At 40.3% G+C, this 14,425-nt stretch overlaps 1 protein-coding gene and 1 long non-coding RNA gene across 3 annotated transcripts in view; one reads left to right on the top strand and one right to left on the bottom strand.

The window, feature by feature from the left end:
- The window catches only part of LOC122556570, a 248,550-nt gene that overhangs the window by 178,963 nt on the left and 55,162 nt on the right, over window positions 1–14,425 (bottom strand). The gene's annotated exons all lie outside the window — the stretch shown is intronic.
- The window catches only part of LOC122556568 (solute carrier family 22 member 5-like), a 74,174-nt gene that overhangs the window by 46,105 nt on the left and 13,644 nt on the right, over window positions 1–14,425 (top strand). For both annotated transcript variants that reach the window (XM_043703384.1, XM_043703383.1), the window contains 2 exons: window positions 3,736–3,862; window positions 12,814–12,914. In XM_043703384.1, coding sequence (XP_043559319.1) covers window positions 3,736–3,862; window positions 12,814–12,914 — 228 coding nt within the window. The remainder of the gene's footprint in view (window positions 1–3,735; window positions 3,863–12,813; window positions 12,915–14,425) is intronic.

The raw sequence follows: 14,425 nt of genomic DNA on the forward strand, positions 1-14,425 counted from the left end.
TATGATGCATCAAGGTAGGATGCTTTCTACGGTGCATCTATAAAAATTGATAGAAGTCTTTAGGGACATGCTGAATTTCCTCAGCCTTCTCAGGAAGTGGAGGCATTGTTGTGCTTTCTTGACTGTAATATCGATGTGGGGGAAACCAGGACAGATTGTTGGTGATCATCACACATAGGAACTTGACGCTTCCGTCCACCTCCACCTCAGCACCACTGATACAGACAGAGTGTGCCCTCCAGTCCGCTTCCTGAAATCAATTACCAGTTCCTTCATTTTGCTACCATCATGTGACCGAGCATGCTATCTCTTTCCTGTATTCCGTCTTGTATATCAGAAGAGATTATGAGATGAGGAAGAATGGTGTGTAAGAAGGAAACTTATGTATCAATTTGTCATCATTTCATGGTTTTCAGCACCGCACAGGACCGGTGTGGTCCAGGGGAGCAGGAAGGGAGTCAGGTCCAGCAATGGGAGAGAAATATGTCTGGTCCTCATGGGAGGCATGGGATGTTGGATCTTGTTGGGGAGGTGTCAAGACAGGGTCTGGAATGTGTAAAGAGGCTGGGGGAAGTGCAGTTAAGGATGGGTGTGGTAGTTTGGGAGGTCAGTTTAATAGCTAACCAGGAGTAAGACTAGGTCTTTAATAGCCTAACCTTTCCTGAGTAACTATTAACTGCATTGGAACCCTCACAGATTCTCTGATTAAAATGATTTATTTTGGAGTTCCAATGCAGATGAATTACCCACTGGCAAACGGAACAGGAGGAGGGGTGGCAAGAGTTTGGGAAGGGTTTGGAACAAATGTTGGAGTCAAAGTGAGGACAGAGTGATGAGGGCTTGGAAGGGAGCAAGAAAAGTGGCAAGAACACAAGAGCAGGACAGTGAGGGATTGGGTGTGCAGTGAGAGGATTGGAAGGAGGAGTCAGGAGGGCAATAACAAGGGCTTGGGGAGTCAGCAAAGTCATGGGCTAGCAGTGGCATGGGTTCATTCTTGTATCTTCCCCAGACCTTACTCACTCTCTGCAATGATCTCCAGGCACCTTCTTCTGCTAAAATGCACTTCCTCTTGAAGAGGTGTAAGCTTACTTGCGTATTAGCTTGAATAAATGTGAGAACTCTGCAGCTCAAATGTGCAACCATGCAACAGTCTGCTTAGCTGCCAAAATGCTTCCATTATTTATTTGAACATGTTTCATGTTCTTGGATAATTATTAACTGGAACACAACCCGCAGAACTCTCTGATTTTAATGGATTCATTTGAATATCAAATCAGGCTTCGTTCAATTTGAGTTAAATACTAAAAGAGTCAATTTAATATCATATGAAAATTTCTGATAAGTCCTGAAGAAAGAGAAACATTAATCAAGAGTTTTAGTTTGTTTTTAAAAAGCAACTTTTGCATATTCAATTCTTGAAGTTAGCTGCTCTGTCTGTAAACACTAATGAGCACCAAAAAGGGTTAGACAGTGTAGCAAAAATCTGAAATTCTGTCCTACAACAGTCTGTTAATGTTAGGGAATTGAACAGAATTTGATAGATCATGCAATATGATATTACCAAGGAATATGCAGTGTGGTGGGCAAATGATGTCGAGCTAACAGCTGTTTAACTGAATCATGCCGAATGGTCAAGGGATGGAATAGGATGATTAAGTTCCTATGTTTGCTTTACTGGGTTAAAGAGAAAAAAAAATCAACCTCAGTTTCCATTTCTCATTTCTATTAAAGGACTTGTGCATGTCAGGTGAGAGAAGGCTTGAGTGTTACTATAATGCCTTCTACAGAAAATACTTTGGTGGTAATCACTGTTTGTGCACGAGTTGTAGATGGTTGAGTGAGGCTCAAGAGGACAATACTCTCAACATGTAAGGAAAAAAAGATAAGAAGAATGACTGGTCTTCTACCACAACCCTCCCCCAATACTATAGCCATATTCTCTTTAGTATCCAAAAAGCTATTGATTTGCATCTCCTCAAAATCCTACATTTGAATGGGATCACCACTCATTTTTCCAAAGCATTATATTTAAGTCAGTCTGAGGAACTGTGGTGCAGTGGTAATGCCACTGGCCTGACACTCCAGACCCAGCTAATGCTCCGACTGCATAGAGTCAAATCCAGTTTAGTGGGGAATGAATTTCACAAAATATGTAACTAAAATCTAGTCTCAGTGACTGAGGAGCTATTATATGTTCTTTGGGAAAGGAAATTTTCTGTCCTTGTTAGGTCTGGCCTACCTGCAAATCCAGACTCAAAGTTTGATTCCTAACTGCCCTCTGAACTGAGTCACTTATTTGAAGGGCATTAGGAACGGGCAATAGATCCTGATAATGGTCATGTCCATCAATTAATTAATAAAATCTTAACCTGTCATCACATAGCAGTCCTTTTGTCATAGGATTCAGTCCAGCAAGCCTTTTCTGCACTCCCTCTAAACTGAATTTATCCACTTTTAAATAAAGAAATGAAAGATGTGCACAATGCTCTCACCAAAGTCCTGTATGTGCACGTTATAAAATTTACAAATAGATATTATATGATGTAAAGCTTCACAGTCTGAGTCCTTTCTTACACTCTGATCTTTCCCTGACCAAGCTCCCCATTTTCCCTTTTGCTCCTCATTTCAACTTTAAGGTCCCATGAGGTTTCTCCACATTCTTCATCCTCTTTCTTTTGTTTTGTGCCCCATTCTTCTAAATCTCATACCTTTTAACTGTTACACCCTAGGCTTTGGAATTCTCCATCAAGCCCCTTAGTTTTCCTACAGGATTTTCTTTTTTTCCAAATCCTACTGATAACTTCCCTGCAAATCAGCCCTTGATTTCTCTCTGTCCAATGGACTCCCTGACCAATAAACCATCCAACTCTGCCTCACCCCACCTCAATTAATACTTTGCTCAACATGTTCATTTGGCCTCTAGAAGATATTTGAAAAAAACAGTGGAATATAAATGCATATAACCCTTCTTATTATTGAACATTAGGCACGAGATTGGTATGGTCCAACTACATTCCTGCAGAGTGTGCTACAGTTGCATTCTATCTTAAAACAGTAACAGCTTAATTTTCTGACAATGTTCACTAATCCATTGCCCTAGGACCTGTATCAATCCTTTATCATACAAAAAAAAAACAAAATCAAGTAACTTTATTCATTTGACTTTGGAAAGAAAATACAGAGCTGTGGTCTATCTCCCAAAATTTTCATTTGACATAGGAATATATTTTAAAATTAATGGGATAGATTGTTGTTATGACCACATGAGTTATTGTACATCATCTGAAGAATGTGAAAAGAGAAATATGTATTTATGCCGAAGGCAGAATCCTCCTAATTTCACTGTGATTAAAGTTTATGTAAGACATTTGAATCTTCCAGTTAGATTTTCCATTTCACACAGTGCTTAATAAAGTTTGGTGATAAAGTCAAAGAAATATAGCTCAGTTGCTTCTTCCTCTTTAGGCTTCCTTGCACTAAATGCCATATCAGTCCAGTACACTGTCTGAGATGAGCAGTCCATTACCAATGCCAGAGAGGATTCAGCCATTCTTCTTATCATGTCAAATTCCACATAAACTTTAATCTTTTTTTTATCTCTCTCAGTGTGATTTCTGAATCCAATCCTTAATTTGAATAAAATTATATGTAGTATCAGTTACCCTAATGGTAATTGATCAAGTCCTTTTTATTACTTCATGCATTTTAATTTAAATAAGACGTTTGTAATTCCAGGTTTATTCCTGAATCTCCACGCTGGCTTCTGATAAAGGGAAGGATACAGGAGGCTGAAGAAATAATAAGACAAGCTGCAAAGAAAAATGATGTCACCACACCAGTAATGCTCTTCAGTGATCTTGAGGTAATGCATGAATGACTGCATCATGATTGTTACCAGTAAAATGGGCATTGACCTCTGAATATTATAGAGCTTCAGGGGATGTAGCAGCTAAACCTAGAGAGGGTAAAATCCTTTATAGTTATAATATATTAAATAATTAATAAGTAGCAGCTATCAACTGATGGGTACATAGTCAATGTGGAAGTTTTCAATCCTTTTTTTCAATCCTTTTCAATGCCGTTTTCTTTTCTCTGGGAACGGAGAATTTGATGATATCCTTCAAATTATAGAATGCCAGTACTGCCTGCTTATGCAATGACAAGTAGTAAACTTGGTGATATTACAAATAATCTCTGCCCCTACTTTGGACTTTCCAGAATAGAAAGCTCAATGTCAATGGTTGTCATAGTGACTGGTAGTGTCATTCTCATCCTGTTATTAAGTTACATTTATGCAAGTGTCAGATTGAGTGAGACCATTCCAACTCAAGTGGAAACATTCAACACCTTGTTCCTTGCTAAAGTTCAAGTAAATGAATTGATCCTGTAATAACCTAGGAGGATATAATTTCATGCTGCAAGTTGTTTCGTCTCACCTTTTTTTTCCAGCAGCTTATCCTCTTATACATTACTTCAAACCTTTTTTCCAATCATGCTGTCATACAAGGGGAAAGTGCACTGTAATGTAAGAGTGTTAAGCTCTGAAAGGGTAAATACTGAAGCACGCATTAACCTCCACCCAATGTATTATATCATATGGACTTGGGTGGGAGAAAGGTTTTGGACCTTCAAAAAGTAAGACTAAATAGTAAAGAGTCCTTCATTAGTCTACGAAATCTATGTAACATGTATCTTGTTGCTATCAGGAAATAAACAATACCTAGTTTCAGACAAGAGCCTCTGCCACACTAGACCATGCTGGTCCCAGAGATTCTTACCAAGAAAGAAGATGATGATAGTAAATCTATTCAATAGTAAATCTTCCACCAAGATGGGTTATGAAATGGATCCATCATACAACATGGAGACAGTAATGGGCTTCACTTCATCTTACTACGAGACAGTAAGTGGGGGAGATTTGAAGAATCTTCAGACATAGCTTTGGGAAGGACGCTTGAGTAGATAGACAGCACCTGAAAAAGCTGAACATTCAAGAACCCTTCAGAACAGAATCATGGGGAAAGATTCCAAAAAGCAGAATCTGTAGTCAATGGTTAAGAACCTTCTCAGACCTAGACAGAGACGCACAAAAACAAGTGTTAATTAGAGACTCCATAAAGCTGTCACACCCAAAAATTTACAGGTTACATTGGTGTCTGACTTAAATGGAAGATTCAAGCCTTGTGCAAATAAAATTGATGATCCCAACCTTTTTATAGCGGTCCAGGTGAATACTTACAGCTGAAATAAATAATTCCAATTCTCTTGGCGGCTTTACTGAATTAAACATACACTTTGTGTATTTATGCGATGAATCCAGTTCCCTACATGGATTTCACAAAATGATTCACTCTGTCTATGGTGCTAATAGTAATTCCCATTGCTTTACAATTTTTTCCTGGATGAGTCCCACTGTCAAAAGTTAAAATAAATGATTTCCACCTTTACTGTGGTTTTCAATAGTGAATCTCTAGCTTTTTTCGCAAACTCAATTTTCCTAATTTTCTCCTTCCACCAGGCCTTGTCTGTGTACGCTTTTAATTTGCCACTTTGTTTTACGATGTTCCCGGATCTGTGACCTAGTTTTTAGTTGTTTCTATGGTCCTTGATTTCCCTTGCATAGCTGTGCCTTCTGATGTCTGCCTGAGCTGAAGTCTGTCATCACTTGTTTAATTCTAACTTTTCCAGACTGTAACCATGCTGTTCTGAAGTTTGCCATTTCTCAGCAGGAATTTCAATTTTACTCACAGAGACTCAGTTATCTATTAACTAAACAAATAAACCTTAACTCAGAATTATTGCTACCAATTGTAGACACCACAGATGGAGTGAATCATTGAGGGAAGTCCATTAAAGAAACTGGATCCACCATCTAAAGCTGCAAAGAGTATATTTAAATCAGCTAAGAGAATTAGAAAGATTTATTTAGGCCCACAATTCATCTCAGCAAAAAAGGAGCCATTTTTAAAATTTTGAGCACAAAGGTATGGGAAATCCCTTCAGTATATCAGCACATAATAGCAACATTGCTAGCCTATAGATTTACAAACTTTTAAAACAAGGTGACTAAATAATCACATGAGGAAGGTTTGGCAGTAGAAATAAAAATGGCAGGCAATTTCAATTTCAGGAATGGGCCAAATAGAACATAAAATTGGACATCTTTGAAAAAACAATTCTTATGATATTGAATTGCTTCCAAACTTGATACTAAATCATCTGAATAAGTAAGTACACGTCTGTATTCAGTAGGGACTACAGATCCGTAGCTTGCTGAGACGTAAAAAAAGTCAGCATTACTTTTCATCAAATTTTATAAGTTTTGTCAATTTACTTAGAAGAGATTCTTGAAAGAGAACATAAGATTTAATAAAAGGATTTAGGTTCAAGAGGAATCCATAGATACTTCTGTAGGTTATAAAGTCATAGAGCTTTACAGCACAGAAAAGACCCATCAAATTTACACTGACATAACTACTACTAAAGGTGCGCTAATCCCAATTTCCTGTACTTTCCCATATCCTTGAATATTATGATATTTCAAGTACTCTTCCAAATAGAAGTTGTAAGATCTTTGGCCTCCACTACCTTTCCAGGCAGTGCATTCCAGATTCCCACTACCCTCTGTGTAAAAAGATTTTCTTCTCAAATCCACTCTGAATCTTCTGCCCTTTACCCAAAATCTATGCCCTCTTGTGATTGACCCCTCAACAAGGGGAATGCAAGCTCCCTACCCATCCTGTCCATGCCCCTCACAATCTTATACACCTCAATTATGAACCCCCTCAGCCTTCTCTGTTCTAAATGATACAACCCAAGCCTATCCAGTCTTTACTGCTCCTCGGGTGCTGCCTGAACTGCTGTGCTCTTCCAGCACCACTAATCCAGAATCTGGTTTCCAGCATTTTACAGTCATTGTTTTTTCCCAGTTGATTTTTTCCCAGACAACATCCTGGTGAACCTCCTTTGTACTTCCTTCAGTGCTGTCACATCCTTCCTATAGTGAGCTGACCAGAACAGCAGACAGTACTCCAGCTGTGGCCTAACCAACTAACTCCAACATTTCCTCCTTGATCTTATATCATCTGCCATGACTAATGAAGGCAAGTGTCCCATATGGCTTCTCAACTATCCTATTCACATGCTCTGCGAACTTTAGGGATGTGTGCATAACTACGCCAAGATCCCTCTGTTCCTCTAATTTATCCAGTGTCCTACTATTCATTTAATGCTCCCTCATCTTGTTTCTTCTTCCAAAGTTCATCACCTTACACATATAGAGTTAAATACCATCTGTCCACATGAGCAACCCATTTATATCTTCCTGCAACCTGCAATTGTTTTCTTCACTATTAATCACCCAACCAATCTTGGTGTTATATGCAAACATGCTTAACATTCCCCCCACATTTTCATCCATATCATTGATATAGATAACAAAAGATAAGGGTCCCAGTACTGATCTTTGTGGTACACCAATGGACTCTGGCCACCAGTTACTCAAAGTGCTTTCTATCACTACCCTTTGTGACCTAATACTAAGTCAGTTTCTGATTAATGGAAAAAACGTGACAATGGAGCTTTAAATTAACGAACCAAAAGAGGTAGAATTGTTGTTGGAATTACTGATGTGTATCAGATCTATTACAGTCAAAAGTACATTTAACTTTGGACAAAGTCACTCAGATGGTAAGTGAAGTCTAGCGGGAACACAGATTATTACTATGAGGAAAAGATCCACCTTATGACAGGTGTTGCAGCAGAATCTATCCAGTTTTGAAGGTACATAAACCCTAAAGACACATGTGAGAATCCCTACAGAGAGTAAGGTAGGAAATACATACGAAAAGTCAGTTTCAGCACTGTGGAGAAAAGAAACCTCACAGGCATAAGGACTTGATTAAAAAAAAAGCATTATCTGTAAAACAACAGGTCACTTTCAGAAGATGTGCTTAAATACTGCACAGTAATAGAGTGGTGCGAACTCTCATCTTTTCACACAAAGAAGTTAGTGAAGTAGATCAGGCTACAATAGAAGAGATGCCAAAGATATCTCTTGGGGAAACAGATTATTCTTAACTACCTTTCAGTTAAGAAGATATTAATATCAATCAATATCTCTAATTTTAAACTTGATCAAGTGTGAGTATCACAGTATTTTCAGGTGGGGTACCATGGGTGAAGAAGCATCATTTACAATGCTTAACAGCACAACTACATGTCCAGGACGTACAACAGTTGCTACTACATTCATGCTACAAACAAATATGCACAAAAGAGATGTCAGATAGTAGAGATTGTGCACTTCACAAGCAAGCTTTTTTTACTATTGAGCATTCCTACAAAAGTTGACCTCAATCTTCTTCAAATGGCAGAAGGAGCCAAGCAAATTAAAGTCAAAACATAACTGGTCATGCCACTATTGTTCCGGGAACTGCCAGTCATGGAACACATGGATCAAAGAAATTTCAGTTAAAGAACAATCAAAGAACAAAATGTAGAAGACTTCATAGTCTCATGACAAAGTCCAAAGTTGAAAACAGAACACGTTGAGATTTATTATGCTGATATAATAAATAGATGGTATCCAGACAGCCATAATTGGCTCCACCAATTACAACTGGACCAGAAAAGTGACGAAGAATGTGTAAGCATTTGTTAGCATTGTGCTGAAGGTTAACTAGACCAAAGGTCCATTGGATTGACAATGAACACATAACTTGAGGACCAAGAACATTTCTTGATTACAGGTAGCTTGCTGGCATATGATGACAGACTGCTAACTCCAGCTTTACCGCAGGAAAATAATTATGCAAAGGATACAACAACGACAGCTGGGGATTGCCAAATGCTTAACCAAAACCTGCTTCGTGGTATGACAGCCTAGAATCTCCAAAAACAATGAAAATCTCATAATGCATTGTATAACCTCCGACTATTCAGAGTTGATAGAATTGTTTTCTGCCTCCCATCAAGACTGAAAATAGTTTGGATTCCAAGGAGCAGCAAAATGTGTGAGGTAATGCAAATAATGAGCAGTATATCCCATTTTAGCTCACTGATGAATCTTTAACTGATATAATTCAGAAAGCAGCACAGCTTGGTGAACACATCACACTGATAGATTCAAGTCAGATGCTGCGAAGGTGCACACTCAAGAAGAACTGTTCAATGTTTTAATTTCCCAGGAAGGATTATCAATTCTAAGGACAATGATCTTGCCAAGAAAGAAGAGTCCACACAATTCAGCAAATTGAGAATAAAAATCTGCTGTCACAGATTGAAGATGTCATACTGGCTTCTCCATGGAAGCTACTACTGAGATGAAATGACTAGTATTGACAGATTCAAGATACGATAAAAAAAATTGCTTGGTCCAGTGATCCATGGTAAAACATTGCCAGTCATTGTGAGATGATCTTCGAATCCCAAATATCACAGAACTGTGCAGAAAACCCTGCTGGGAACACCACTGTAGCAAAGCAGAGTCATGGGAAAACATTTTGCATCCCTTTTTTTGACACTGGCCACCACCTGCAAAGTTTAAATGTTAAGTAGTTGACTGTTAGTGAGTGGATGTGTAAATGAATGAATGGATGTATGGATGAGTGAATGAATGGTTCTCAGTGGTTAGCTGAGTGAGGTGCGAATTGTTCAGATTTGTGAGTGACTAAGCAGGTTAGAGGAGGAGGGTAGTTAGTTTGTGTTGGGGGGGCTGTTGACTGGTTGATCCTAGTGGTTAATTGGATGATGAGGAAGGCCGTCAAGTGGTCTAGATGTAATTCGATCAAGTCAGCGAGGTAGACAGATGGTCAGGTTTATAGAAACGATCATAGAATCACGACAGAGAAGAAACAAGCCATTCGGCCCATCGACTCCACACTGAGCCTCGGAAGACCATTCCACCCAGACCCATTCCCCTAAACCTGCAACTTCCCATTCCCAATCCAACTGGCTTGCACATCCCTGGACACTGCAGGCAATTTTAGCTTGGCCAATCCACCTAAACAGGACATCTTTATGAGCAAGAAACCGGACCAATGGATAAAAACATATGCAGACACTGAGAGAACATGCAGACTCCACTCGGACAGAGATTCAAAGCTGGAATTGAACTTGGGTTGCTGGCACTATTTGGCAGCATTACTAACCACTGAACCACTGTGCCTCCAGGTTATGCAGGTAAGTGGTTGGGAATTAGTCATTTTGGTGAGGGGAGAAACTGGGTGGAGTGGTTGGGTCAGTCAGGAGTTATCAGGTCAACTCAGGTATAATCAGGTGATTGTGTAGGTACTCAGGTGAACCTTGGGACTTTCAGGATAATGATTGGAGTTGTCAGTTTGGAGTTACCCAGGTGTTAATGTGTCTGGCATTCCTTGGATACTAAAGTAAATGCCGTAGAAATATGCAAGGTTTCAATTCTGACCTAGACTCAGAAATATTTGTGTATCAACCGACTAATGGAGGAATGGCCCACTGCCAATCCTGAAAACATTTGTACAGTCAAATATCCAATTTCTGACAACTCAACAACCAGGTGTTTTAGGGCTAGGTGACCTTCCTTATTTGAATGTACATAGTCATTAGGTTCAAAAAGGGTAGCACTGGAAAAATACAGCAAGTATGGAGCAGGAGAATCGACATTTTAGCATAAACCCTTCATCAGGAATTCCTAATGAAGAGCTCATGCCTGAAATGTTGACTCTCCTGCTTCTCTGATTCTGCCTGACCTGCTGTGCTTTTCCAGTACCACCCTTTTCGACTTTTGATAGTTCAGCATCCGCAGTCCTCGCTTTCTCCATAGCCATTAGGTTCTCAAGAAAAACAAAGAGGAAATATAAACTGTGCTTTACCTCATTTAAATCATAGTGGAAGTATCTGAGGTGTGCTGGAATTATTCAGCATGTGGTGTGATTCACAACAAACACAACACAGCAAAGTGATGCCATTGAAAATCAGGAACTCCAATGTCTATTTTGGCCACATTCATTTATACTGATGCCAGCCCTATATTTATAAAAACTGGATTTTAAAGATTAAGGACTCCTCACCCACTACAAATAGAGAATATTGGGCTTTACCATATTCTTCCTTACAAATAAAGGTCCTCCTTTCATTCTGTTCATCCCCAAGCCTGAAGCAGGTTCCCAAATCTCCTTCCTGCAGCAGCAGTTCCCCTCTCCCCCCCCACTAGACACCCATCACACCCCTTTCCCATTAGTTTTTCTTGCTGTATCCAACAGATTACATATTTGAGCAGCCTACATGGACAGCCCCTGATGAGAAGTGCCCAAACCTCTGACCGATGCCTGTGCATCTTCTCAACTGCATTAGTCCTAACCCCGTACTGGCTGCTATGGAATCACTTGACCGATCATGCCTCATTCCCTGAACTGTAGAGGCATGGATGCCCTCATTGAGAACACCGCAATCGGACACCCAATTTTGATCAATCCCCTGAACCACAGAGTATCAGAGTCTGCACTTGACTTACTGTGCCAAACTCTACATGATGGGTGCCTCATGGAATTCAGTGAAGACTACTCCTTTAAGACTCTCAGACATGTCTGTTCGCTTTCATCACATGCAGTGTGTTGGCTGCTTAATTGATGCAAATGTGAGATTGACATAGTAAAGTGCCATATCGCAAGATGTCCACTCCTTTGACTAAGGACTTGAGCAGAAGGGCAAGCAGCTTGGTTGTGTGACTGTGCAAACACAGAGCAAGGCAAGGCAGGGTTAATGTGAGTATGCAGGAAGTCACTAAGTGAGTGAGCGCTAAGAAGGCAAGCGAGCAGCCATGAATTGCACCCTGGTCCGGTTTGTGAGCTGGATCCCTGTCCCTACATGAAAAGTGTCCTTGTAGCAACATTTAAATGCTAGTTGCCAATGTGCCCTGCAATGCAGTCTCTACTTTTTTTGTGTCCTGCAAATTAATTGGAGAATTGTCATGAGGATTCTGAGTGGTTGGCAATTATTAGATGCCAATGCCCATGTATGATCAGAGTGTGTAACTAGTAGCATGGATTGTGCCCTGAAATATTGTTGCATGGTGACCAACATGGAGGCTCTTTGCAGCTGGCTGAAAGCACCAGGTGCCTATTTTGACGTCTATGTCAAGAATTTTCGGTGTCTTCTGTGCTTATGGTAAATGGTATGATAGAAAGCTGCGCACCAATGAAGCATGATCTATAAACTAACAATTAGTCTTCTTAATGGATAACTAGCAAGAATCTCGCCTTGGCATCTGGAAACCAGTTTAAAGACTGGGTCATTCCCGATGTTGAGATAAGCCTCACTGGACTCCTCCCAATCTTCACCAAAGCCCACATCATTCAGGCCTGTGCAAGATTCCACACAAAATGTTAAATCCTGCTATTATTCCCCACACAGTCAGGTCTATAGGAAATTGTAGAAAGAACTATACTATGTAACCTCATTACAATTTCTACTTCAATGAACTAAATTGTACAATAACCTTAACCCACAAAAACAATTTTTCTATCCAAACCTTGATTGAGATTGAAACTATGTGAACAATATTCCATTTTAAAGACACCATTATGAACTGTGACATGGCACAAGGCATAGACAATGAGACTTTGACTGTATCTTTATTAAACATCCTTTTTCTTTAAGAAAACATAGTACCAAGTAAACAGGACAAGTGACAAGGGCAGAGGAAAACAAGAATCCACAACTGTAATAACCAATACTTTTCAGGATCACCAATGCCCGATATGAATTAATAGTCATTGGTAATAATAATGTTTTCTCATCAGTAAGAATGCTAAATTTTTGTTTTCTTTCCAGCTCCAAGATATGAAAGCTAAAAGTAATCAATCCCAAGCAGTTATGCACTTGTTTACAACCTCTAATATCCGGACTACCACGATCCTGAACATTATAATATGGTAAGTATTGTACAGCACTGAAAGAGACCATTTGTGCATTGTCCCTTCGCTGATTATTATGAATCACTATCCAATTAGTCCCACTTATCTGCTGTTTCCCCATTTCCTTGCAATGATTTATTTTTCATGTACTTACTGAATTCTCCATGAATGCTGCTATTTAATCTCTTTCCATGATTCTATCAAGCAGTTCACTTCAAATTCTTACCACTTGTTGGATTTCTACTCCAAACCTACAGACTCCCATAATTACCTGGACTATACCTCCTCCCACCCAGTATCCTGCAAAAACTCCATTCCATTCTCCCAATTCCTCCACCTCCACTGCATCTGCTCGGATGAGGAAACATGCCACTCATGATGTCTATCTATTTTGGTAGACAAAAGTACAACGCACTTTTCCTCCCACCATCATCTAGACAGCCCTCTGCCACACCACTTCCATTGCCCGTTCGACAGATCTGAACACTCCCCCCCTCCCCCCCATCATAATAAGGACAGAGTATCCCTTGTTCGCACCTATCACCCCACTAGTCTCCTCATCCAACGCATCATCCTTGAACACTTCTGCCTACTCCAAATAGACCACACTACCAAGGACATCTTCCTCTCCCCATCCTCTCTGCCTTCTGCAAAGACCGTTCCCTCTGATAGTCCAGGGTCCACATCACCCCCGCCACCCAGCCCCCAGGTACTTTCCCCTACAACCAGAAAAGATGCAAAACCTGCCAGTACACCACCCCCCTCACCTCCACCCAGAGCCTCAAACAGTCCTTCTAGGTGAGATAGAGGTTCACCTGCCTCTCTTCCAACCTAGTTTACTGCAACAGGTGTGCCCAATGTGGTCTTCTGTACACTGGGGAGACCGAATGTAAATTTAGTGAACGGCTCACTGAACGTCTGCAGGGGCCAACTGGACCTTCCAGTCACCACCCATTTTAATTTCTCAACCACTCCCTTTCCAACATGACTATCCTTGGCCTCCTCCATTGCCAAAACAAACCACAGCTTCTATTGGAGGAGCAATACCTTTTCTTCCGCCTGGGCACTCTACAGCCCGGAGGACTCAGCATTGAGTTCTCCGATTTCAAATAACCTCCCTCCCCATCCCCCCACTACCTTCCCATCCCCTCACCCCCATTGCCACTGTTCCCTGCCACCAAATGGATTCATTCCTTCCATTGATCAACCAGGTCATACCCTCTACCTGTTTTCATCTATCTCCACTTCACCACCCTGCTCTCACTACCCCCTTTATCTGCAACTCCCCTGACACCCACCCCCAATCCTGAAGAAGGGTTACATCCTAAACGTTGACTTCTACACCTCCTGATGCTGCCTGGTTTGCTGTTTTCTTCTAGCTTCCAGTCTCCTGCCTGTCAACTTCAGTTATATTTGAGACAGACTTCAATAGATTTTTGGATAATATGAATTAAGGAATATGCAGATAATTCAGAAAGATGGATTTGTGATCAAAGGTCAGCCACAGTCTTCAGGAACAGGATAGAAGA

This window comes from Chiloscyllium plagiosum, chromosome 14 (assembly GCF_004010195.1).
Source record: "Chiloscyllium plagiosum isolate BGI_BamShark_2017 chromosome 14, ASM401019v2, whole genome shotgun sequence".
NCBI lineage: Eukaryota > Metazoa > Chordata > Chondrichthyes > Orectolobiformes > Hemiscylliidae > Chiloscyllium > Chiloscyllium plagiosum.